This window comes from Curcuma longa, unplaced genomic scaffold, assembly GCF_044706935.1.
Source record: "Curcuma longa cultivar G26 ecotype Majalengka, Jawa Barat unplaced genomic scaffold, ITB_CL_G26_1.1 utg3290_np1212_1714210_RagTag, whole genome shotgun sequence".
Classification (NCBI taxonomy): Eukaryota; Viridiplantae; Streptophyta; class Magnoliopsida; order Zingiberales; family Zingiberaceae; genus Curcuma; species Curcuma longa.
The window spans coordinates 654859-680194 of NW_027435602.1; the positions used below are offsets into that span (position 1 = coordinate 654859).

At 34.4% G+C, this 25336-nt stretch overlaps 1 protein-coding gene across 1 annotated transcript; it reads right to left on the reverse strand.

Annotated features, from left to right (window-relative positions):
- Positions 1–775: 775 nt before the first annotated feature.
- LOC141820369 (protein phosphatase 2C 70) lies at positions 776–24922 on the reverse strand. Its single transcript, XM_074707669.1, is given in 16 exon segments — positions 776–1163; positions 1317–1497; positions 1579–1633; positions 1699–1828; positions 1965–2080; positions 3271–3365; positions 6457–6592; positions 15206–15267; positions 15338–15481; positions 18498–18656; positions 18990–19165; positions 19266–19451; positions 19540–19720; positions 19971–20048; positions 24572–24718; positions 24720–24922. Coding segments are annotated over 15 exon segments (1944 nt in total). The 5' UTR covers positions 24840–24922; the 3' UTR covers positions 776–1163; positions 1317–1338.
- Positions 24923–25336: the final 414 nt, after the last annotated feature.

Sequence of the window (25336 nt, forward strand, 5' to 3'; positions counted from 1 at the left end):
AAATAAGTATCTAGAAGAATTGCAAAAAGATTTAATTAGAATATATATCTAGCTTGCTTTACAATGTATCTAGAGGAATAGCCAATTTAAAATGTTATCATTTGATGATTCAATTGAGAATTTATACATTTTTAAATTTGAACCGTCAAAGTTTATGAATAACAGCCGATTGATTTAAAAATACCAATCGACTAATTTATAAATAAGTCAACTGGGCTATAGCAGTCGATTTTTTAAAAAATAAATGCAGTCGACTGAAATAATATTAAAAGAACAATTAAATTTCAAATTTCATTGAAACTTTATAGTTTTAACTATCATCCTTACCTCTTTATTAGTATTTTTTTTTAGTTGACATCGATGAGCTATTATTAAGTGCTTAAGTATTAATCCCAAGAACAATCACTATTCACTCTCCCCTCTAGCCATTCGGTCGCATAAAACAATAGTTCAGTACGAAGTCCCACGAGCTTTGGCTATTCTTTTGATAATATTAATATTATGAGAAGCATTTTGACAAATGGTAATTATCGAAAGGAGAATGAAAATTTTGCTAAAACCATAAACCCTCTGCTAAGAAGTTCGCTGTGAAAAATAACACATTAGTTGCTTACATATTAAAGTAGCTTCCCAAGGCCCATAATATTTATTTTCTTAATAAAATGAGAGTACATCAGTTTTATATAGTTGATATCAGTAAATTAAGCAGTTAATTAATTATGCTTGATGTCTGCTAATAATAAAAAAGCATTTGAACTTTTAAAATAACGGGGGGAAAAAAGAATAGAAATATGCATTTAAAGAGACAAATAAGAAATGTAATGCCCTTAGAAACTTATATATACAAATACTCCCCTACCCAGTTCTTGTTTAACGCTTTAAGACTTTGAAACCTATATTAACTCGAAGCTTGGCTGGCTGTAAACTTTAGTTTCATAGTATCTTGAACTGGCACTAGAAACCTTCGCGAATCAAGTTCGCTACATGTGCAATCCTTTTGAAAAGAGAAGCATCTTAGACTCTTTTGACCAGCATCTCCCAACTGCCCGTGCATATGAGTGTCCAACGACTCTTTTTTGTAAAAAATAACGAACGTTCATCATTGATTCTCAAGTCTGATATACTTCCAACATACACATCCAGAAGGACGCTTTCAGTATGATCTGAACATGGCAAGTTGTAGAGTAGCACACCAATTAAAAAACTGGAAAGCACCTTGTCTTGGGTAATTGTTGCCTAAAACTGACTTTCAAGCAGCTACTGATTATCGAAAGCTATCAAACTGTTTAACTAGACAAGAAATGCTGAAGAAATACCTGAACTAGGGAACTGATATGATCACACTTCAATGGTACAAGATTCTGTTCTCAAAACATCAAAATCTAAGTAGATGACAGTTGTGTTGTCCTCTGTTCTCAAGCTTCTAGCTTCATTCAACACATTGTTTGCGATTACATCAGCAGAGATTTGATCATCTTTGTTGACTTTCTGTTTTTCCTGCGAAATTCATCTTAAAGTAGCAATGAAGGATCCAAAATGTGTAAAATCTACAGGAAGTAAAACTTGAAGTTTACAAACCTGGAGCACAAACCGTGCTGCCTTCTTCATGGTGATAACATCCCATAATCCATCACTAGAGAAGCATACAAAAAAGTTAAATAAAGCTAAAATAGCACCAAGAGCAAGAAAAGTGACTACCTTCCCATCAATGCGAATGCAGTGGATATTTTCCTAATTGGAACCACATGGCTTATATATGGTTTTGAACTGAAACGGTCATCTTGTTCTTTCAAAAACTTGTCACCAAGCATTCGACAAATATTAAGTCCTGATGAAAACACAGTTTATATAGAATGTAGATATTCGCATTAGATGATTTCTTGGTATCTTTTAGACCCGTAACATCATGTAACATACAAGAGAACCTTCAGAAATGATGAATCATGGAAGAATGCAAGAATTACCACAAAGCCGTGATTCACCATCTTTCAATGGTTTCCCTGCATTGAAAAAGCGAGCACGTTCAGATGGACTGGTAACTCTATGATCCTCTGTCATAGGAATCAGCTCTCCATGAGCACTGTAAAGAAGATGCCCTTTAGGGAAGAATTTAAGAAATTGTAAAATTGAGTGTACGGAAATTATGCAAGAATACTATAGATCAAAGTGACAGTTACTTTTCCACTTTCATATTTTTAAGAGTAATTGATTAATTTAGCACAACCTTTACACTTTATCTCAAATCTAATATTTTAAGGTTAGTTAGTGCTACTCATGTTGCTCATACAATTTATCCAAATATATCTTAAGCATTTACGTATATTCATGCTAAGAATTCTACAAGAATTTTAACTCTCTATTCTTTGCTTTTTGTTTCTAAGTTCATTTATGCTCAAGTTGGTTTAGCGAGGATTTTTTTTACTAGTTAGGGATATATAATTTAGTTTATTATGACAAATCTTACACTTACAGTTTAGTTATTTATATCATTGTTAAGTGTGTGCTAGAGATGTCTTCCACTCAACAGATTGACCCTAGATTAAGCATAACATACAATCAATCATCTCAAAGTGGATTACAAGAGAGTGCAAATGAAGATACACTGATTGTGGAAAAAATAACAATAGGTTAGGCAGGAAAGCCAAGAATCAAATTCATGACTTATTCCTTGACATGATTTGATAGGATAAGTAGGAAAGGCCTAACTATAGGGTTGTTGAATTATCCATAATCATAAGCAACTAGTTATCCAAAACCTTTAGCTATAAATAGGAAAGGCCTAACTACAGGGTTGTGGTTAACAAGAATATTAAATCATCCATCATCACAAGCAAGTACCAATAAGATGTTCCTTCTCTAAGTTTTAATCACCAGAAATACCCTAGTTGATTCTTTCCATTTTAAAATAGCCTAAGGCTCTAGGTTACACACATTCGAATCATAGATTAAACAAAAAAAGAGCTTTCCTCACTTTCATTTTCATGCATTCCATAAGCATCATTGTTATACAAGGATCAACATGTAAACAAATTTCAACTATTTGAAATATACCAAAAAAGTGCATCAGTCGTTATATGCCCTTTCCTATCATGTGTAATGGAAAAACACTGTTTCATGAAGCAAATGTATGTAGTGCTCTGAACAATGATGATTCAGGCAGACAAAATAGGATAATAAAAATTCAACATAATCATATTAGTGAAGACAAATGTATATATTCGAATTATTGTGAACAAGAAACAGGCAAAAATATATGTTAAAAAAATATACCATATAAGACATGCTGAATCTCCAACGTTAGCACACTGTGCAAAAAGTTCTTTATTATGGTCAAACCAAATCAAGAGAACTGTTGCTGTACAACCCTGAAAAGATTTTCAACATTATTGGTAGGAGGCTTATTTGCTCACAATAGGAGCATCCTAGCAAGTAATTGTAGATAATACCTTGTTCAACTATGCATTGTAGAATTGCAAGAACACAATAGTAGTCTATATTGTATATATAAGGCTAGGTTTGGCATTGCATTAGTGCCATTATGTGAAAGTAGTTCTGTGTTTGGTGACTTGCATCTAAAAATTGCCTTGTGAACCAAATCTGTAACTACCAGTGTGTGTGGTTCATGGAATTGAACTGAAAAGGAATGGTACAGCTATTATTAACTAGTATTTAAGTTTGATTCATGGAATGAAAGTGAGATAGAGAATTTGGTTTCTAGAATAATGTTATATGGAATAGATAGCAAAGAGCTGCAAAAAGACTAAAATATCCTACAACAAAAAAGATTTATTGACCACAGCATAAAATATGTAAATAACTATAAGCAACATGTGTTGCAAATTTTAGATGACATGAGTTGGAACCATGGAGATACATAACTTGAACTGAAGCATGAGTCATGAGCGCAATTGTTTTTGGAAATTCTAATTGGTGATTAGTAAGCTGTTAGACGCCTATAGAAAATAATTGAAAAAACATGATGAAGCAATACAGTTTTAATAGGGATAATAAAGGTTCATATATTTATGAACCAAAACTACAGCTAAAAAGGAACCAAAATTTCCATATAATTTCAACACAGAAACTTGAAATGTTTTATGGAATTAGTGATTCTCTTAGAAAAAATTCTATTTTTGAAAAGCATAAAAATCTGAAAAGAAAATACTTAGATCGTATAATTATTCATTTTTTTACATTAGAAATAGTATTGATATTGAGTGAAATAATATTGGTAGACACAATATTAATATCAAGGACTGGACAAAATGTTCATATCAGTGTCAAACTTGAAAAAATGTCTGACAAAAAATCAAGCTGCAAGTCCATCATCTATGGTCACCCAAAATGCAATCCATCACAACTACACAATTATAGCAAAAGGACACAAAGTTCACATGTAAAATACGAAAAAACAAAAACAAAAAATCAGTGTGGAAAATTTCTGAACTCAAATGCCTAACAATGGAATGTAGTAAAAAAAACAATAGAACAGTAGTGGATAGTGGAATTGGGAGAGCGTTGGATACAAGGACTTAGCCTAAGAGAGCAAGAATATATAGAAACACCTACGAAGTACTGCAGGGGTCCACACCCAGGAGGAGCTAGTGCCTGAGAGGCATCATAGATAGTCGCTAAAGTAGAAGGCACGAGAGCAAGAATTAACAAGAGCAGAACTCGACAATGGCAAATGAGTCACAGGGAGTAGTAAGACAAGGCTAGTGCTATGAGGAAGAGCAAGAAATACCGCTAAGGATTACATAAGGTTACAGGAGTCGAAGGGCTATAAAGATTTAAAGGGTAATTTTGTCTCAAAGGAATTCTAACAACTTGGAATAATTATTTGGGGGATTAGCAGGAATATATGTACACAGTAGCATGGACAACCAGGATGAATTCCATCATAATTCCTGTTTCTTATTCAATTTAGACCAAACATTGTAATAACTCTTCCATCATCATAATCCATTAGCAATAGAATAATTATTCATGTGAACAAAATACACTAGTGTTTGATAAAAGTGTATTAATGGTTTGAAAATCTCATACCAAGTCGAGTGACACAGTCGAAACATATCAGTTTCGATAAATTACCGAAACTCAAACTAGTCAACACGGATAATTTATCTTGTATTGTTGTGTCACATTCAACATCCGTTACATGCTACAAACTGTGTCAAAATGAATTAAAGTGATGTTTGTCATTTTTTTAGCTTTTGTTCATACAATACAATGTTAAAATTGTACAATTTTATATGGCAGTTAGGGATATAAATGTGTACGATTTTATACACAGTAGCTTTTCTTATTCTTCTTTTTCATCTCCTTCCTCCTCTTGCATCCAATTCTCCATCGGCACCATACATCGATACAGTGTCAAAACATTATCCTTCCGGTCAAAGTCTGAAACTCCAACTCAATATGAGATTTAGAACCTTGAGTGTACTTAGAATGCACTTTTCACTTTAAATAAAACAATAACAAATAAACAGCAAGAATAAAATATGCAATATTAAAGTTTACTAACATCATTATTTTTACTTATAGTTAATATGCAATATAAAATAATATTTTATAATCCCCATTTTAGATGCTAATATATTTTTTTCTTATAGTTATTAAATTAGATTTTTTAAAAAATATCAATATATATTATTTATATAATTTTTTTAAAAAAATAATCATTAATTTTAATGAACTAAAAGATAAATTTAATGTTTCTCTATTATTTTAGTTTATTACATGGTTTAGCATATCTCATAATCAACCTGACCAAAATATATCATCTCATTAGGCGTGTGGCAACCCACATACAACACATAGTATCTCTTCTACGAGGCTTCTACAATCACTAAGTCTTAGTGAGCCTTCTTGGTCTCATCTTTTTCATGAATTCTCTACAAGATTCCTAGATACTGGGAGGACAGAAAGATCTAAATTTTCTTCCACGAAGACACTATGAGTGAGAGATTTACTTTCTGAAATTTATAAGTCCCAAGTATCCAAAGAAGTTCTCGACATTTATTTCCAATATTTTATCAAACAAACACGTGGTCAGATGTTGCTGGAAATAAGGGAAATTGCGAGTTAATCATAATAAAGTTTAAAACCAAAACAAATTCCATTTTGCATAAAATTCACCTAACAATAGCAAAGCTATCTTCAGCAAGCACATGGAAATTGAACTTAAGTACCTTTGTTACCAGTTATTTAATTATTTGAATTATTAATAAGCTTCTAAGGTTGGATTCTGCAAACTATCATTCCCTTTCCCACCAATGTTTTAGATCAACCATAGTTATAGGCTGAAGACAGGTAGGATAAAGTATGAAACATGAGTAATAGTTATTTGAAATTAAAATACCATTTATCTCTTCCAAATTTTAGAACACACATGGAAATACTAAAAGTGAACAAGACACAATCATAAATATGAATTTAATAAGAAAGAGAGAGAACCTCATACTGATGGTTCATAGCAGCTTCTGTCCAAGTAAACGCATCCAATAGAATATCTGAAGCATCACAAACGGATAGAACCTTTTCTCTTCTTTTATGATTGGATAAAATGGAAGCCAGGTTCTCTGGCAGCATCCTACAGGCAAGAAAATAGTTGGGTTACAAAAAAACTGAGTAAAGATGGTTGCATAATACAGACATGAAAACGTTGAAAATGTAAGATTTATCCAATTATAAGTATGACAACACTGTGACACTACCCAAGATAAGAATATTAGAAATCATTGCCAAATGCTTATTGGAGGAGGGGAATAGAAGGGATGGCTGCCCCTTAAAATAAAATAGAATCTATGCACGGTTTAAAATATTGCTCCATGCCAAATCCAAAACATATGGTTCCATTGATCATCTGGCATACATAACAGACCATGACACAAGACTGGTCTTCAGCTTCCTCCGCGAGTTGTATTTTGCACCTGAGCCCTTTTCATGAATGCCTCTTCACCCTAGGTTGCATCTCACAAGGAGGCAAAGACAGAGATTATGGGTCCCTGCAGGCATCAATACACACTCGTTGATAGCCTCTAGCTTCTTCTTGATTCCTCCCCTATGTCACAGATCGTCAACATACAAGGAGGTGAAGACAAAGGTGGATCACACAGACATTGAGACATGCTCTATGACAACGAGTTGAAGTTGAGGGGAGGATCTACGAGTGTGTCATAACAAAGGTGGCATAATCTTATAACTCCATTGAGACAACAGGGGTTTGGTTAATCTCCTCTTCCAACTGAATCTTCTTCCTTCGATTCCATCAAAGCATAAGATGAACTCCACCATCAGCATGCATTAACATGTCAACAAAGTGAAAAGGCTGATGCAAACAACGAAATTGAGACAATTTGAAATTTAAATTTGTAATTCATTTTGGTACTTGTCTTATTGCATAAGTTGAAGGTTGGAATGTATTTTTTTGGTATGAGTGTAGTGGTGGGTATCTATGTCTCTATGTAATAATCAACTTTCAATTAATAAAAATTTTCTTTCAATTCTCTATGTGAAATTTCAAACCCACCAATGCCGGTCTCAAGCCCGGATGAAAAAGGATGAGGGTTGTGTTAGGTCACCCAGTCAGAGTTGAATTCAGACAAATATTCAATGAATGGATTCATCAAACAATTGTGTTAATGTTAGGTTGATTCCCAGAAGAAACGCGTTGTAGGGTTTGACTGTAACGTGTCGGCAAGGACTGTTATATATCCTTAAGAACTTAGGGATAGTGTTCAATATGCAAGAGTTCTTACATCATAGGTTAGATAAGAACAAATTTTATAGAAAAATTAATTGTCTACGATTTGAAATATGGAACATAGAAACACTCATTGATAAAGCAATGGAGATAGTAGATACGATGATTAGGACAAGAATTAATATTTCGTGTGTACAAGAGATAAAATGGATAGAAGAGAAGGCAAAGATAATAACGAACTCAAGTTATAAGGTATAGTACGCAAGAAGGAGTCAAATAAGAAATGGAGTAAGTATTATTGTACATAATTTGTTAAAAGATGAAGTAAAAGTAGTGAGAATAAGGATAGGATTATAACTTTTAAGATAATAGTGGCGAAAGAAACTATTAATGTAATTAACATATATGCACCTCAAGTAAGATTAGTTGAAGATACCAAATCTAGATATTGACATAACCTAAATGAGATTACAAAATATTTCGGCAAACGAAATGATATTAATACAAGGTAATCTAAATAGACATGTAGGAATGAAAAATGAAGAATATGAAAGGATGCATAGGGGTTATCGATTTGAAATAAGAAATGAAGAAGAAAAAACTATATTAAATTTTGGAATAACATATCAATTTATACTAGCTAATACGTTTTTCAAGAAAAGAGAAAAACACTTGGTCATATTCAAAAGTGAGAATAATATGTCGCAAATTGACTTTCTTATAGTTAGGAAGAAAGATAGAGAAATTTATAAAGATTATAAAGTTATCCTTAGAGAAAACTTAACTACCCAACATAGACTAGTAGTGTTGAATATGTGTCTCAAGCATAGTGTTAATAAAAATAAAACATACACGACTCCTAAAATTAAGTGGTAGAAGTTAAAAGATGGGAAGCAAAATATATTTAAGGAGAGGATAAAATACAAGTATTAGGAGAAATACATAGCGACTTGAATATGTTATGGGATAAGATGACATTAAAGTTGAAAATGATAACCAAGAGTCTACTCAGTGAATCAAAAGGACATGCATCACCAAGTAAAGAATCTTGATGGTGAAATAAGAAAGTATATGAGAAAATAAAAAAAATGAAAAGCGTAAAAAGTATTATATACTTATAAGAATGAGAAAAACTTAAAAACTATACAGCAACAAAAAAAGAGACCAAGAAAATAGTGAACGAAGCCAAAAATGAAACTTTTGAACGCTTATATCGACAATTGGATACAAAAGAAAGAGAGAAATATTTATAGAATAACAAAAGCGAGAAAGAGGAAGACAAGAGATCTTATTCAAATATAATGCATTAAAAATAAATGCAATAGGATACTATTGAATGATGAGGAAATAGCAGATCAATCAAAGCAGTATTTTCATCAACTGTTTAATAAAAATGTAGTTGACCAACTTAACTTAGATAATTTAAGTAGGTCGAAGGAGTTTAGAAATTTAAATTTTTATTATAGAATTAAAACTTCTGAAGTAGAATAAACTTTAAATGGAATGCAAAATGAAAAAGTAATTAAACCAGATGATATTCCGATAAAAGTATGAAAGTGCCTAGGGAAATAAGGTATTGAATGTATTACAAAATTATTCAACCTAATATTGAAAACGAAAACGATCAGTGTAGGTAAGTACTCTATTCCCCTTATATAAGAACAAAAGAGACATGCATAATTGTACAAACTATAGAGGTATTAAATTAATGAGTCATTTTATGAAGTCTTAAGAAAATGTAATAGAAAATAGATTACAGAAAAAGACTACGATGATCGAAAATCAATTTGGATTCACGCCCGAAAGGTCGACAATAGAAGTTATACATTTTAGGCAACTAATTGAAAAATATTGAGAACAGAAGCAAGACTTATATATAGTATTTATCAACCTAAAAAAAACTTATCATAAAGTCCCAAGGAAAATTATATATTGAAATAATTAACAATATGCATGAGATATCATGACAAGCATGAAGGCTTCAGGCGGAGTAATCAAAATGTTTCTCATAAAGATAGGGTTACACCAAAGATCAACTCTAAATTTCTATATTTTTACACTAATCATGGAAGAGTTCACTGGACACTTCTAAGACACGGTACCATGGTACATGTTGTTTGCAGATCTTGTTTTGGTAGATAAAACACGTGAAGGAGTAGATATTAAACTTGAATCTTGGCGAGAAATATTAGAAGTAAAAAGTTATAGGCTTAGTAAAATAAAGACAGAATATATGAAATTTAAATTTAACAATATTAGACGTAATGAAATAATTATTAACAAAGGAGAGAACAAATCTGTAACTGAGAGTTTTAAGTATTTAAGATCATTTTTCCAAAAGGATGGAGAGATTGAGAGATATCTTACATAGAATACAAGCAGGATGGTTGAAATGGAAGAGAACGTTAGGTGTTCTTTGTGATCGTAAAATACCTCTAAAATTTAAAGGGAAGTTTTACAAAAGGATAGTTAGACCTGCTATGTTATATGTAGCTGAATGTTAGATTATGATTCAAACACATGAGCAGAAGATGAGAATTATAGAGATAAAGATGTTAAGATGTTAGAGTGGATGTGCGGGCATATGAGAATGAACAAGAAATGAGAGTATTAGGGAGAAACTCGAGATTACACTTTAGGGAAAAATCCAAGCGACATGTTTAAGATGGTACAGACATGTATTTAAATGACTAATAAATGTTCAAATTAGGTGATGTGAAACTATGACAAATATGCTAGGGGATAGACTTGATTATCAATGATAAAATATGATAAAATTTATTTAAATATAAATGATATGATAGGGGATAGCCCAATGGCGCAGAAAGATCTATATAGCTAACCTTACTTGTTGGGATAAGACTTAGTTATTGTTGTTTTTGTTGTATAATATATTTTTTTCTCAGTTATATAAAATATCAACAAATAATTCATATACGATGGCATGTTGTGTTCTAAGAGTAGTAGATTTGAATTAAGTATTAACTATTAATATAAAGACAAGAAATGAGATTGTATACGTCCCAAAAATTTGAGATAAAATACACACATTTCTACCATCAACTTGATGCGAAAAATTTTAAGGATTTAAACCAAGATCCATCAAATATATGTGAATTGTCTATAGCATATTTTGAAATTTCAAAACATACTTTGATAAATTACTGAATCTTGATTGGCAAGAATAACCTTGCCGATGTTTGACTATGCCAATGAGTATCATATTATATTGACACTCGATTCATCTTAGCATGCTATGACACACATGAAGGATTAATATTTATTGTCATTTTGCAGTTCATTTTTATAAAAAAATTAATTCAATTAACGATTTAATTAATATTTATTTATTTGTATAAGTAAATAAGGTAAGTGAAGAAGATTATAAAAGTAAAAATTATATAAATTCATTTCAACTTGCATTGAACTAAAAAATAAATTAAATTATTTTTAATTTAATTATTAAGTGATAGCCTTGGTGAAATTGAAAATTTAAGTAGAAGTCAACTAAATTTAATATTAATATGATATTATACAATGAAATTTAATTATCTAAATACTATTAATCTTATTTTTCTAAATAAATAAATTAAGTGAATGGTACTAAAAGAATAAAATTCATCTAAATTTGTTTTAGCATAGTTTGTATATGTCAAACTGTGTCGAGCGTTAACACAATATAGTTTTAAAATGGTATCATTCTAGCCAGGACTGAATTATACTTTTAACTGCCCCCGTGAGTATGTGTTTGCCATTTTTTTTTTTTTTGCTTCATCTCCTTTATCCCTCCACCTCTAATTCACTAATTCACTAATTCACTTTTAACACCATGCATCATCACACCGGCATGGAACCATATTTACCATTCCAATCAAAAGCTAAAATTCTAGCACAAAACGTTTTAAGAATTCAAATCTTTGTCTATAGTGAAGCTTTTAATCTTTCTTCTCCTTTAGGAAACAAGCATATAATTGTTTAGGACATCTAGAAGGTGTATGGGAAGATTTCATGGAAAACTTAAGATATGTAAACACACAAAGGAGGTTGTCTGGAAATAAAGTTTTTTTTTTCAACTCGGAAGAATTATTGGAGTTCTGAAATTGTATGGGCAGATATGTTCGTCTTCGAGAGTCTTTAATATTTCCAAGATCTAGAGCATTTATATCATTGGATTTATCTTTTTTAGATGAGCAATGATATGCAACATGAAAAAATGCATCATGAAATCAACATGACACTGCATGCAGTGGGTCCCACATCCATACAGTGGGACCCACAGTCATGCAGTTGAGTGTGTCATGTTGGTTTCATGTTGCATTTTTTCATGCTGCATATCATTTCTCTTTTTAGATATCCTTATCTTTATAAAAGTATAATCTTGTACATGTTTTAGTTGACATAAATTTGGATTACATTTACTTTGCTCTCAACTATCCTTGTCTAATCTCTCCATTCTATAGTTTTCCTCCTCTCCACTTCCACTTCGTTCTCCTGTCTAGTTTTCCTACTTCTCTTCCCCTACTAAGTTCATCATATTTGAAATACGATTATTTTTCTGTACTGCAACAAGACAAAAACTTTCAAGCTTAACAAGTGTGGTTCATGGTTATATGCAAGACAAAAAAGTTAGTCAAGGCATAAACCAACCAGATAAAAGTGAGAGAAAAGGCAATCTATCTTAATAAAGCCAATTATTTAACCAAACTGTACTAGGCTGAATTTTACCTAACAATTTAATATCCCATATGAGAGTAAAAATCTATTATATTACTTGGACTCTAATATGAGTATCCAACAGGTATAGAACTAGACATTTGGCATGTGATTTATTAAAAACAAGTGGCACAAGGACTCAGCAGAACAAAGGGCCAAATCTTGGACATAGGTAAGGGGATAAAAGATTAATATGACAGCATCAATATGGGAAGTTCCCTATTTAAGAGTTGCATTTTTGCCATTTAGTTGAATTAGTACTAAATCCAAGTTGTTAGGGGCTGACTTAGTGCTAACTGGGCTTGATATGAGTCTGAATAGAGGACTTAAGGATTCTCAATGTGGAGGATTAGGCTTGGTTGAAACTCAAGTAGCGCCCAATTTGGATCAAACAAGCCAAATCATGTGTTTGTTGGCTCAAACAAAACCTGAACCAGCATTTTCTGCAATAAACCCAATACAGTTAAGTGGGAAAAAAGAGTCAGATTCTTTGATAAAGTAGGGTTTCAAGCAATATACCTCACTCATTCTTTTGTGCCCTTTAACTATACCCACGCACACACCACCTCATTTCTCTCATGACTTTCTGCTTTTCATTTCCTGTTCACTTGTGAACCAACCACCTCCAGCATCCTCACACTCGGAGCACCTACTCTCTCCTCTGTCAACAAGCAGGAGACCTCAGGTGCCTTACCCTTGTTCCTTCAAGATGCAGCAATAGAGGTAAGTCTCCACTCCACTTCTTTTTTTTCTTCCTCTTTCTTTTGTTACTATTTTCTCCTTCTCCTGCTTGTCTATTGTTTGTCTCCTTGATTCGTCTAACGAAATAGACAAGTCAACCTTCTTGGACCCGTTATTCATACTTGCACCCTTATTGTGTCCTTATCTTACACGTATATGTGGAGATTTCATCTAGTTTGAGTAATATAATAATTTTTAACAAAGGAGTCAAAATCGAGATCCAACTTAGGAACGAAATGAGGTTCATATGTTCAGATTATAAAGTCAAAGCATAAGATCATAAAGTTCTACAATTTAAATAAAGTTTTTTAAACTATATGGGGTATTTATAATTTATTATATGTTTTACTTTTGATATTATAGTATTAATTTTTATTGCTATCATTCTAATATGATAAAGCATAAACAAATATATATTCATCTTCAGATAGTTAAGGTTGATTCTTATAATAAGAAGCTTAAAGGAAAGTATATTATGTAGTTAAGGTTGTTGGGATATTAAAAAGTTAAGGTTGTTGGGACCGAGAGCCTACATAGGAAAGGAGCAAGTATAGGACCATATCATAGGTTTGTAAGATCCTAGCCTAATTTAGTCTGTGATCTAATCTGTTTAGGTCAATTTGGTGGATGACAAGATCCTGAGGCCCAGGCCGCAATCTTTACTAGCATGAACTTTATATTTTAAAACTCTCGCATCAAACTAGAGCAGAACTTATTAAACAAAATAGAAAAAAGACCACAAATAGAAAAGAAGCTTGATAAAACACTGGATTAAAATAATAAAGATGCAACATTAATATGATGACCTTGACGACACAACCCTTTAGATTCAAATTGATGAGTTGATATGCTCTATTGTCATTCTTTTCACAGAAAATATTGCTCTCCCTTTTAAAAAATGTCTTTTAGTCATTAAGGTCATGGACTCTAGAATTGGCTGACCTGAGTCACGCATTCTTTTGTAATCTATTGAGCTTCTATATTTGGGCCTTATCTAGGCACTACATTTACTAGTTTTGGACAGCCTGTGAAACATGCACTGAGGTCTTTGTTCAGTGCCTTGACTCGTAGCCTAGGTTACAAATTTTGGAGTTGTGAAGAAGGAAACAGAAGCTTCAGGCTATTGGCATGTCAAGATGAAACTACAATATCTTAACACTATTAGAGGACATTTACATCTCTAAAAAGGCCATGGTGACAAATCATGATAGGCTTTCAATATTTTAGTTTCTCTGACTATGACATCACTCTTTATTATGGTTTAAAATCTCATACCACGTCGAGCGGCACAGTCGAAAAATATCATTCCATTCTGATAAATTATCAAAGTTTGATACTACTCAACATAATGTCTCTTGTGGCGTGTCAATCATGAGAATTGTGTCATGCCAACACTCAACACCCCTTGATATGTTAAAACATAGGTCAAATAAATTGAGATAATGTTGTTATTTTTTATAATTAGAACATATAGTTATCTTCTTTTTCTTCTTCATCTCCTTCCTCCTTCCATCTACAATTTATCACCAACACCATATATCGAAATGTAGGCACTCTATCAAAACAATATTATTCCAAACAAAGTCTTAAACTCTAGCATGGTTCTGACGCAGCTTGAGATTTTAAACTCTATTATTTACTACTATAGGTTCTTTGGTTAGTGTTTCCCCTCTTTTCCACCCCTCTTATTTTGTAGTATTTTACCATCTTCCCATGACTTGCAAATAGAACCAGAGGATAAGAGAATGTCCTATCCTGACTAATTCTGAACAATACCCTGTCTCAATGGGTATCACCAAAATTGTCAGCATAGATAGCATAGGTGGCACAATGACTTTTATGCATGCTGTCACAATACTGATATTGGTCGATAGCCAAAACAATATGTTTCAACCATGCAGATCAGAACTGATGGAGAACTGAAAAACCATGCACATCTCATAAATTAACTATAATCTAGCAGGTTACTAGATGTACATTATGGAACTAGAATCTTCAAATGCTTTAAGGTTTGTTTGACTACTGTTAATTAGTCAGATAACATACTGGCTTGCAGTCATAGCAGCTCCAGCTCCACCATGTCCATCAAATATACCAACGAGGCCAAACTGCAAATGAAATGATCAATCAAATTTTTCTAGAGCAAATGCATGATTTTCCATTTTGGTGCACAAGAACCTGCTCAACACCATTAAGTGGACAATGGCAGCAACACATGTCTTCCATAGGAAGCTTTTTACCACCTCGTCGTGCAAACATTGGATCACGTGCAATTCCCACACCAACTGGTTTATGATGTTCAAAAAACTGAGAAATCTTGACCTGCCACAAATAAATTTGTAAGCACAGCACACTGCATAAGAATTTACAAGCAACCATTCTACTCAGTAACTAATACATGATCAAGAGGACCCTCATATAGCTTGCAAAAACAATTGATATCGGATAAAAGCACGGTTATATTTTTCATAAAGCTTCCAACAGTTTGGATCTGTACATCAACATCTAGGATAAAATAAATAATGCTAATGTCAGAACAAACAGGAGAAGGTAAAATAAAGGACAGTAATATCCAAGAACAATTCGGTGAAGCCCGATTAGATTTAGATGATAAATTGAAAAATAAATAAATATATTGAGATTGTACAAACATATCCACAGGAAACTAATACACTCTACAGTTTATAGTTAGGAGAGTTGAATGGATTTACAGTAAAAAATGTAAGGAGAGAGACTCGAAGAAAATAGTAAGCAATGGAAGAAAAGAATAATTTAGTATAACTAATGATTGAGCCTTATATAAAGTTCAATAGAAGGCAAACTAGATAGCTTGGACATACACAGCTTGATGAAGATGGTGACAGCATCAAAAAGAGTACAATGGCATGCCTATCTGGGCTACCCAGAAACACACTGACCAACCAAATAAATAGGCTAAAAGAACCTAGGGTACTTATGAGGCACAATTAAGATGAGGCTGTCAAAAAGCACGTGACTGCATGGTTCTTTTCCATGTTCATCTTGGCCACTGAGTTTATGGTTTCCAACAAAGTAAGGATTGTTCCTTGCCTAATGGTGATGAATTTCCCAACACAGTTTGCTTCATAAAATTTGAACAATAGCAATCTAGAGGTGGAACTGAACTCACACATAATATCCCACATATCTGAGAATGCATCCCTCCCTCCAAGTTCAGAATCGAGTTATTAAGTTGTTAGAGGTATCACCAAATCTCCTCTAAGTCTCTTCCTTCTTCCTTTCTTTAGGTGGCGCCACCTTGAAAGGATTCTTTCATTTGATAGGGCCAGCGCCTAAAGAAGATTGGAGAGGGATAGGAAGAGAAGAAGAGAAAGAAGAAGAGGAAGAGAAAGAAGAAAAAAGCTACTACCTTGAGTTCTTGCCATCGAATTGGAAGAAAGGATTAGAAGAAATTGGGTGGAGTCATCTTGGTAGATCGTTGCCCACACAACGTCCAAGAAGAGGAGAGGAATACAACAGAAGATCAAGAGGTCTTCGGGTATGTACAATCATCTACACAACTTACAAAAAAGAAAGGTACAACTACTTCATTCCGCTGCATAGTTGTTTTCTTTTGTATGGATCATGAATACCAACACAAGAGCCCAATGATCTTAATACATCGATCAAGCACCTAGTTGATCGAATATGAGGGCTGCTTGATAAGATTCCGTTTCCGAAAATTTTTTGTCCGGCATGAATTGAACGGAATAGAATTCCAAGACTCCCATCAAGGTGTTGGTAAGTGTGTCAACCCTTTGAAAAGGAGAAGAGTGAAAGAGAAGTTTCGCGTGGAGGAGAGGCATTGATTGTGGAAGCTTTGCTTTGCAAAGGGCAGATGCAACCTTGCAACCTCCAAGGAAGCTTTGGGACTTTGCGGAAGCTTCTCCATAGCTTTGTCAATCCCGCAAAAGCTTTGTCATGGCTGCACTGATTGTCATGACTTCACTGACCTCACAGAAGCTCCTTCATGGCTTTGTTGACCTCGCAAAAGCTCCGTTGAAGCTTCACCAACCTCATGGAAGCTTTGTTGACCTCTGAGGAAGATAAACTACACAAGTGTGATGTTCTGACTTCTGTCCCAAAACACTTAGTGAACTCATCTAAAACACCTTGCAACCCTGCAACCTCCTAGAACATCTCATGACCTCCGCAAGAGCTTCACCGACATTCATGAAAGCTCCAATTGTGTTTCAGTTGTTTTGGGTTGTTCTATGTGTCAATCGCCGACAACACGAAATTTTTAACCATGTTGATCGATCCGAAACAAGATTTTTTAATCACTTGTAGGACCTAAGATATTGACAGTCTCATCGATCCAACTATCAAATGTATATCAAGGCAATAGGAGTTATTATCCAATTCAAGTATTGGAGATTAGTTGGTAAATTGAATTATCCATCATTAAGAGACCTACTATCTCATTTTCTGAGTGATATTAGTCATTTTATTGAGTCCTCATTTCATGATGATTGGGTGATAGCTTTAAGGCTTCTTGAGTACTACAGGAAGAGTCTTCTATATGATGGCTGCAGCCATCTGCATATGCAAACTGGGTTAGTTCTCCCACTTATAAGTGAACCACATTAGGTCATTGTATTCGTCTAAGAAGCAATCAAGGTTGTGAATACAAGGCTGTGAAAAGAAGAAAACAGACTATAGTGACCAAGATAAATGTAAAAGTAGAATACAAGGTTGTGAATCTCTCCACGTGTCAGTTTAGCTAGCTCAAATAGTTGACAATGAAGTTGGGTAGTCCTACTAAACTGACAAATCTATTCTGTGGCAATCAAACTATCATGTTCATAGCTTTTAATCTAGTCTTTCATAGCCGAGTTGGTACTCAGGTGGTAGATTTGCAACAATTGTCTTTCATATAAGTGGTAATTAAAAAAGAGACAAATTGCCATTTTATAGGCGGGAAAGTCCAATAAAAGAAAATTATTGCTTCATTGTTAGTTCAAATGATCAATTAGCAAATTTGCTAAGTCTTCAAGAGGTCCTAAAATCAACTATATTTATAACAAGTTAAGGTATTTCATCTTTGAACTAGGTTGAGGGGGTTGCTAAGGACCTAACTGATATTTTGTAAATAAAAGGGAATAATTGTAAAATTGCAATAAGGCAATACATGAAGAGATACAAGGGATTATCTAGTATCAAGGGTTGGATAACATAGAACAATTTCCAGATTAATATAAATGTTTGGTAGAGTTAAGCTTCATCAAGTAAAACAATAAATCCAGATCCATAAAGAAAAGACTATATAAAGAAGTTTTCTTTAACTCCTCCAGCAACAGAGATAAGAAATGGAACTCACTGCAATTTTAGAAGATGTGCCTAGAGTAATAACGTCTCCATCTGCAAGTTCAATAGGGTCACTCAAATTTCTTGATCCAGAATTTGAGTGGTGAATAGCTTGAGAATTCAAGAAAGTTCCATTCAAGCTACCCTTGTCCACAAGCTCCCATCTTAGACTCTGCATCAAGAATTTAAGGAGTTAAACCTGAAAGAAGTAACATTTAGGACATATACCATAAACAATGAAGAGAACATGAGAAGGAACAATGAGAAATAAGTTAGTGAATATGTGAAATGCATGTGCTGTTCATGTTGAGTGTACAAAACTTCACAAGTTCAATAATTCTATCAAAAGTTTTATTAGAAAGAGACCTAATAAAAGCAAAAATAGCAGAAATAATCATTGAATGGTGGGAGTTTAAAATAAGAAACATGATTCCTAACATGATAAACTCAACTATCCAAAAAAAACTTATAGGGATAGAGGGAAATTTTCATGTGAATGGTTTACTTTTGAGTTCCAACTTATATATGCATGCTTCCCCGAGACCTCAGAATCCTTCAGTATCAAATCATTTGGAGAAACCCTTCCAAGTGTCAGAGGAAGCATAGACGTGTCTACTGACTCCTTGGAACAGCAAAGACCACACGAAGGGCCAGCTATGACTTCCAAGGTCAGGCTGCTTCCTGCACTTTTAAATGAAAAATATAATTTAGATTTCTAGAAAATTGTGATGAAAGAAATTTGTACACCTAAGAATACAAAATAGAGTAGGCAAAACTGTACGCAGAATTTTTGAATTTGTGAAAGCAGAAACTAGACTTCTGTGCTTCTCAGGATTGTAGCTAAAATCTCCTTGGATCAGATTCCTCTCATCTACAGAGCAACTTGGTGTCACTGAATGCCTAAGCGTACTACCAATTTGAAACTCTTGCAAAACTTCATCAGAAATATCCAGTGACAAACTATCTCCTATAGCAATTAAAAATGTGAAGATATATTAAGCAAAACAGGAGTTTACATTAAAATAGTGACCATATGTGAAAAGAAAGTAATTTACCTAGAGAAGTGTCAATTGGTTGAAACTGACTTTCTCTAACAAATCCCTGAACTTTGGTCGCAGCCGTGTCTCCATCAATTTGAATTCTTGAGGCCTCAGGAAAACTTCCAGGCATGTCATATCTTTCTCCCAAATGGTGATCAACATTTTCGTAGAGTAGTGGTCTTTCAAGATTATCTGTCTGAAAAGGGAAACCCAGTAAGTAAGCTACAGGGTCTAGAAAACACAAACAGAAATCACAGAAATAGATAGATAATAGTAAGAGTCTTAAGAACAAAATGATTGCTTACTCAATTGGAAACTACTGAAATTCTCATAAATACTTCAACACAATTTATGGGGAGGTTTGAAAAGTCTTCACAAACTCTTTGGATTTCAAAGCACTCCCAGGATAAAAAATATGGTGATTGGAAAATGCAAGACTAATGTACCTTAGCCCAATGCACCAGCTTCCGTAACCATATTCCAAATTTCTTTAACCAGAAAAACCAACCGTTGACATAGGATATCTAAAGATTTGGCAAAGTGTAAAGTTAAACAAAACTTGAAGAAGATATTGTAAAATAACATATAAGAACTAAAGAAAAAAGGGACCATGAGAAACAAACCACTTGGTATCGGCCAAAGGTGGAAAAAGAAGTGGAAATATGAACGTAATCAAGGACAAGTCATTTGGTGCACCCTATGTATAAACAGATAATTTAACATAAGGCTTGCTGTTATAAATAGACTCTTTGATCATATCAGTGTGGATAGTGAACACACCTCTAACTTAATCGCCCACACATCTGTCTTTTTTTGTGAGGAGCAAGGAGGGGACAATCAAGTATATTAATTATAAAATTTATGATAGTAGGGGCACTTCAAAGAGAGAATGGAATATACCAAGCAAGAAATGCAACAACTGAGAAAAAAAAAGGAAATTGAGCTGTCACTCAATTCACAAAGATATCAATAAACCAAATGAAAGACCGCATCAGATCACTCAATCGGCATTTGCATTGAATCACCCTTATCTGCACAAGAATAAGCCCATGGATTTGTTGGTTTGTCAACTATGTTGTAAAGCAAATAGTGGCAATGGTCTTCCTTGAAGATATTTTTCAACTCTGTTACTGCAAAGTAGCAATTGAAGAAGAGGAGTATGATTTCAGGGTGAGAATAGGAAGGTCAGGTATGTTGATGTTGCAATGGTCTAGGTAGGTCTTGAATGTGTGGATTATGGAGAATGGCACATTCATGAAATTTGATTTGGCCATAGAACGAGTTCTTTCAAATCAAGAACAAACTATTGAACCTAAAGTAGAGAGATGATGTTGTAAGATGATTAGTTAGAGTGTGGTCATTTAGTGAGAGGTATCATATGATGCATCATTGGAATTGATGAGGTGAGAGTTTTAATAGGATTTGTATAGGTAAGGTGGGACACACTGATGGGGGTGAAGGGGATTATGACAAGTTGTTGCTGTCGGAATTTTAAGCACCCCAAAAGTTTAATGGGGCAGTTATTCTAATTGTAAATATAGGTAAGGTGGGATGCGCTGATGGGGTGAAGAATGGGGATTAGGACAAGTTGTTGCTGTCAGAATTTTAAGAACCCCAGAAGTTTAATGGGGCAGTTATTCTAATTGTAAATATGAGGATGGACACGTGGCATTTTGGTCTAGCATTAATCTGCTAAAACATTTAGCATGTTCTCCAATAAATCCTGATCAAAACATCTTTATATAGCAAAAATTAGCTGCATAAGGCACATTGGCATAGACAGAAGTATTCAAGTGATATCACAAGACTGATTTAGCTTGTCTTTCCTCTTATACTCATAATATTCGACTTTGAAACCAATTAAGAATTTCTTGTCATAGGGTTACTTATCCCAATATGGCACCATCCTTGCTACGCTTAGTCTTGCTCAAGAGAGCTTGAACCATGGATTTGAAATGTTTCCAATATTTGGGAAACATACCAAGGTTCGAAATCTCGAACCATGCTAGTGTTTCAGTCTTTGACTGAAACAATACTATTTTGATATCGTGTCGACAATTATATAGCTAAGTTTACTGTTTGGGTTCCATCTAAAATATTTTGACATTATCTTTTATAGAGACAAATTACAAAAATAACAACATTGTCTCAATTTTAGCACAGCGGTAAAATTACTATCATATAACCTTGTGTTCACGGGTTAGAGTCGCAGAAATAGTCTCTTGCAATGCAGGGTAAGGCTATGTACAATTGATCCAATGTGATTCGACACTTCCCTAGGACCTCACATTGATAGAAACTTCATACACCAGACTGTCCTTTATTATCTCAATTTTAGCGACATGAAGTAATACCATCGATATGATTAACACAACATGGGAGACATTGTTTCGGTAGTGCAGTTAGCATGCTTACAAGTTGTGCAGGTAGTCACTTTTCCTTTTTATTGCCTATTAAGGAGACCAAGAGGTTGAACCTGGACTCACCCTACTACATGGGTTAAAATATCAAGTCGTGTTGATTGTCATAACCAAGTTGTGTCGATTGATATGGCTAACATTTTTTGTTCTGGTACCGCACCAAGAAACAAAACAGCATCAATACGTGATCCATCCTCTATGCGACTAATTACCTCACAATCTCCTCTACTTCACAATCCACCCTCCACCCAATTGATCTCCTTGGTCTCCTATCCTCAACCTCGCAATTTGTTCTCCACATGGCCAATCTTGACTCCTTGGGCATGCAACCTTCCTCCTTGTAACTCTACAAGACTAAAGCTTGTTCACAATTACCTCAACTTCACAACCATCCTCCTCGCAGTTTCATGCAATTAAAGCCTATTTACTCCACAAGGGAGAAAACTTAATTCCATGTCCATGTTGATGTTCAGTGACACCCCTTGACAATCAAAGGCTTCTTCAGAACAAGGGTCGATATCGCTCCAGCATCTACAAGGCCTCTAGGTAAGCTCCCTTTCCTCATCCCCTCCTCTTCTTCTTCCTTCCCTCCTCTTTTTCTTCTTTCTCCTCCTCTTCCTCCTCCTCATTGGAACAACTATCACCTACTACAAAAATGGCACAACACTATCCATTCCAGCTAGAGATTGAAACCTAGGCTCAGAATGTGATTTTAAACCTTGCCCTACTATAAAATTGTTTATCCCCATGTAAATGAAAAGATACTCTAAATGGATAAAATGCTCCATGAGTGCTAAATACTATGTGATTTTTGAAAAATATACTATTCCTATTGACTTGAGTAGTACCATTGACCTAGTAACTATAAAGAAACTATAATTAAGGAGATAAAATTTCTTCATGTTATGTGATATTATGCTTGTCATGGTTCTCCTAACAACATCACGTAATGAAGTAAGGTTTGACTAAAAAAGTAAATTAAAAGCACTATCAGGCATATTTCTATTAGTACCATCTAGGATCGTTAGCTAGAGGATGTTATGAAGTTGTGAGACATAGTAGGGATGTAGGATCCATTGTCTATTCAACCCAGGTCATAATCTGATCAAGAGTCAAACAGAAGCAAACCAAGTCAATATTATATGCTTCTATCCTCTATAAAAACAAAGATATCAAGCATTCCTTATTGATCTATCCTATTATAGTTCTATGCTTTGCCACTTTTGAATACTAGGCAACAATCACCGGCAATTGTTGGTCACTTCTAATCATCCATGTTCTCCAATCGAGCGTCTACTTTCTCATATGCCCTCCTTGTGTTCTTCTTCCTCCTTTTTTGTACCACTTATCTCCACTTCTTATCGCCCCCCAATCTCCTTTCATTTAGAGAATTCCCTACCTTCATTTCTTTTTCTCCCAGCATTTCACCTCTCTAGTGTCTCTCCTTATCCCTTCTACCTCTTGCACTTCTTTATAAATCATTTATTTCCCTTCCCTAACTCTCCTCATCTCCTATTTTCCTTCCTATCTTTATAACTCACTTATTTATCTCCCCTATTTTCCTTTCTTTCTTTCTTATTTCTGTAGTGTCCTTTGTCCTTTTTCATTCAATATTAAATTATTTTAATTTAATATTGTTTTCAAATTTTGAGTTCTGATGATGGTTTCATACTGACAGTGCCTCTAGGAATTTGCCTAAATGATTGTTGACGAAATTATGGAAACAACAAATTTCATTGATTTCTTCATTTACATTAAAGCAAAGAGCTTAATTGATTTCTTGTAGTGTACTTACTAAATTAAGCTCACAAATAAGTTTAAGTTCTTTCTAATACAAAAGTTAGTAGCATGAACAGATCTGACTATCCTCCTTCCCAAGTTAAAATCTTTACTTCCATCTATTTAAGCAATTTACTTGAGTTTTAACTGCAATTTGCATGATTCATGCTGATTTCAGCTCCAATATTTTAATGGTTGTTGGAACTTCTACCCTCAGACTGGTAGTATTTCCCAAAAATAGCAATTGGAGATTGAATCTCAGATTTGATGTAGGAATTTAGTCCAATCATCTAGCTTCACCATTACTCAGTAGATTAGGAGTTCAATAATGTGGGGCTGTCAGTAAGCAGAAGGATAAGACCTGCGTATGTTGGCCATGTGAGGTTCAATTTCGCTCACAAATTGCTGTCCTATTTCCTATTCCTAAGAAGAGAGACCTTGTTGCCATTTGCCAAGAAAAACGGCTAAATGCGTAATAACCTGCAAATACTCAAATTTGTAAAGCAAATCGATAAAAATATTCCTCCAAATGCAGATTTAGTTGCCGTGTCGAATTTGTTATCATTTATCAAATCCTTCAAACGCTGACAACGATGAATGAGAAATGCACACAAAACAACTTTATTACACAATAAATCAGAACAATCAAATATTTTTTTTTCTAGCGCACATGGCAATGCAACCATAGAAAGGGCAACCCAGATCATCATCGAGATCAGAGATCGGAGTCATTCGACCAATAAACACACGAACTTAAACGGCGAGGAATAAACTAGAGCACCAGAAAATACCCTAAACCGAACTCCACAAGGGCAGGGAGAGCAAATGAAGGATAAACGTAAACAAACCTTGACGGAGGAGGAAGAGGATGCAGAGAGGAAGAAGCGCCAGGGGCGGCAGGCCAAGATGAAAATGAGGAGGAGGAGGAGTAGGATAATCATAACAACGAAGGCGCCGTTGAGGCTTGAGTGCATCTCCGATGAGGTGGTGGCGTTGTTGTTGTTGTGTGGTGGTGGTGGTGGTGGCGGCGATCAGGGTCGGCGACCGCATTGACTCGTCATCGACGCCCGAGAAGGAGGGAGATGGGGCGAGAAAGGCGCTTTGAAATGGTCGCATCGCCCCCTGCTCCACTCTGTCGCTGCTCCGTGCCGCTCGGGTCGGATTTCCCGTCGCCGTCCACCTCTCGATTTTAGTTCGGCCTTTTCCTTTCTTTGTCCACGACTCTCTTGGGCTTCTTCCCCTATCAGACTCATCCATCAATTCTTAATTCTTGCGAGTGCGCCGCACGTGCGCGCTCCTCTGCTGCTTGCACCAGCGAACCTCCTAATCCCAGATGAAGCAGACTCGATAAAGTCGAAACATTAAAAATAAGGCCTTAAATTTGACTCTATCAGTTTTAAGCCACGTTATCGTGAGAGTGAGAAGTTTGGAGAATTGTCTTTTCAACTATATATAATATAATCTCTCTTCATTACTGAAATGACGACTATAAATAATTTGGGTCTTTTAAAAAAATACGATCATGTGGTATTATAATTATTTAAGATAATTATAACCTTTTAGTTTGTGAGGGGAGGGAAATGAGTGAATACTTGAATATATCAATGTCCTAA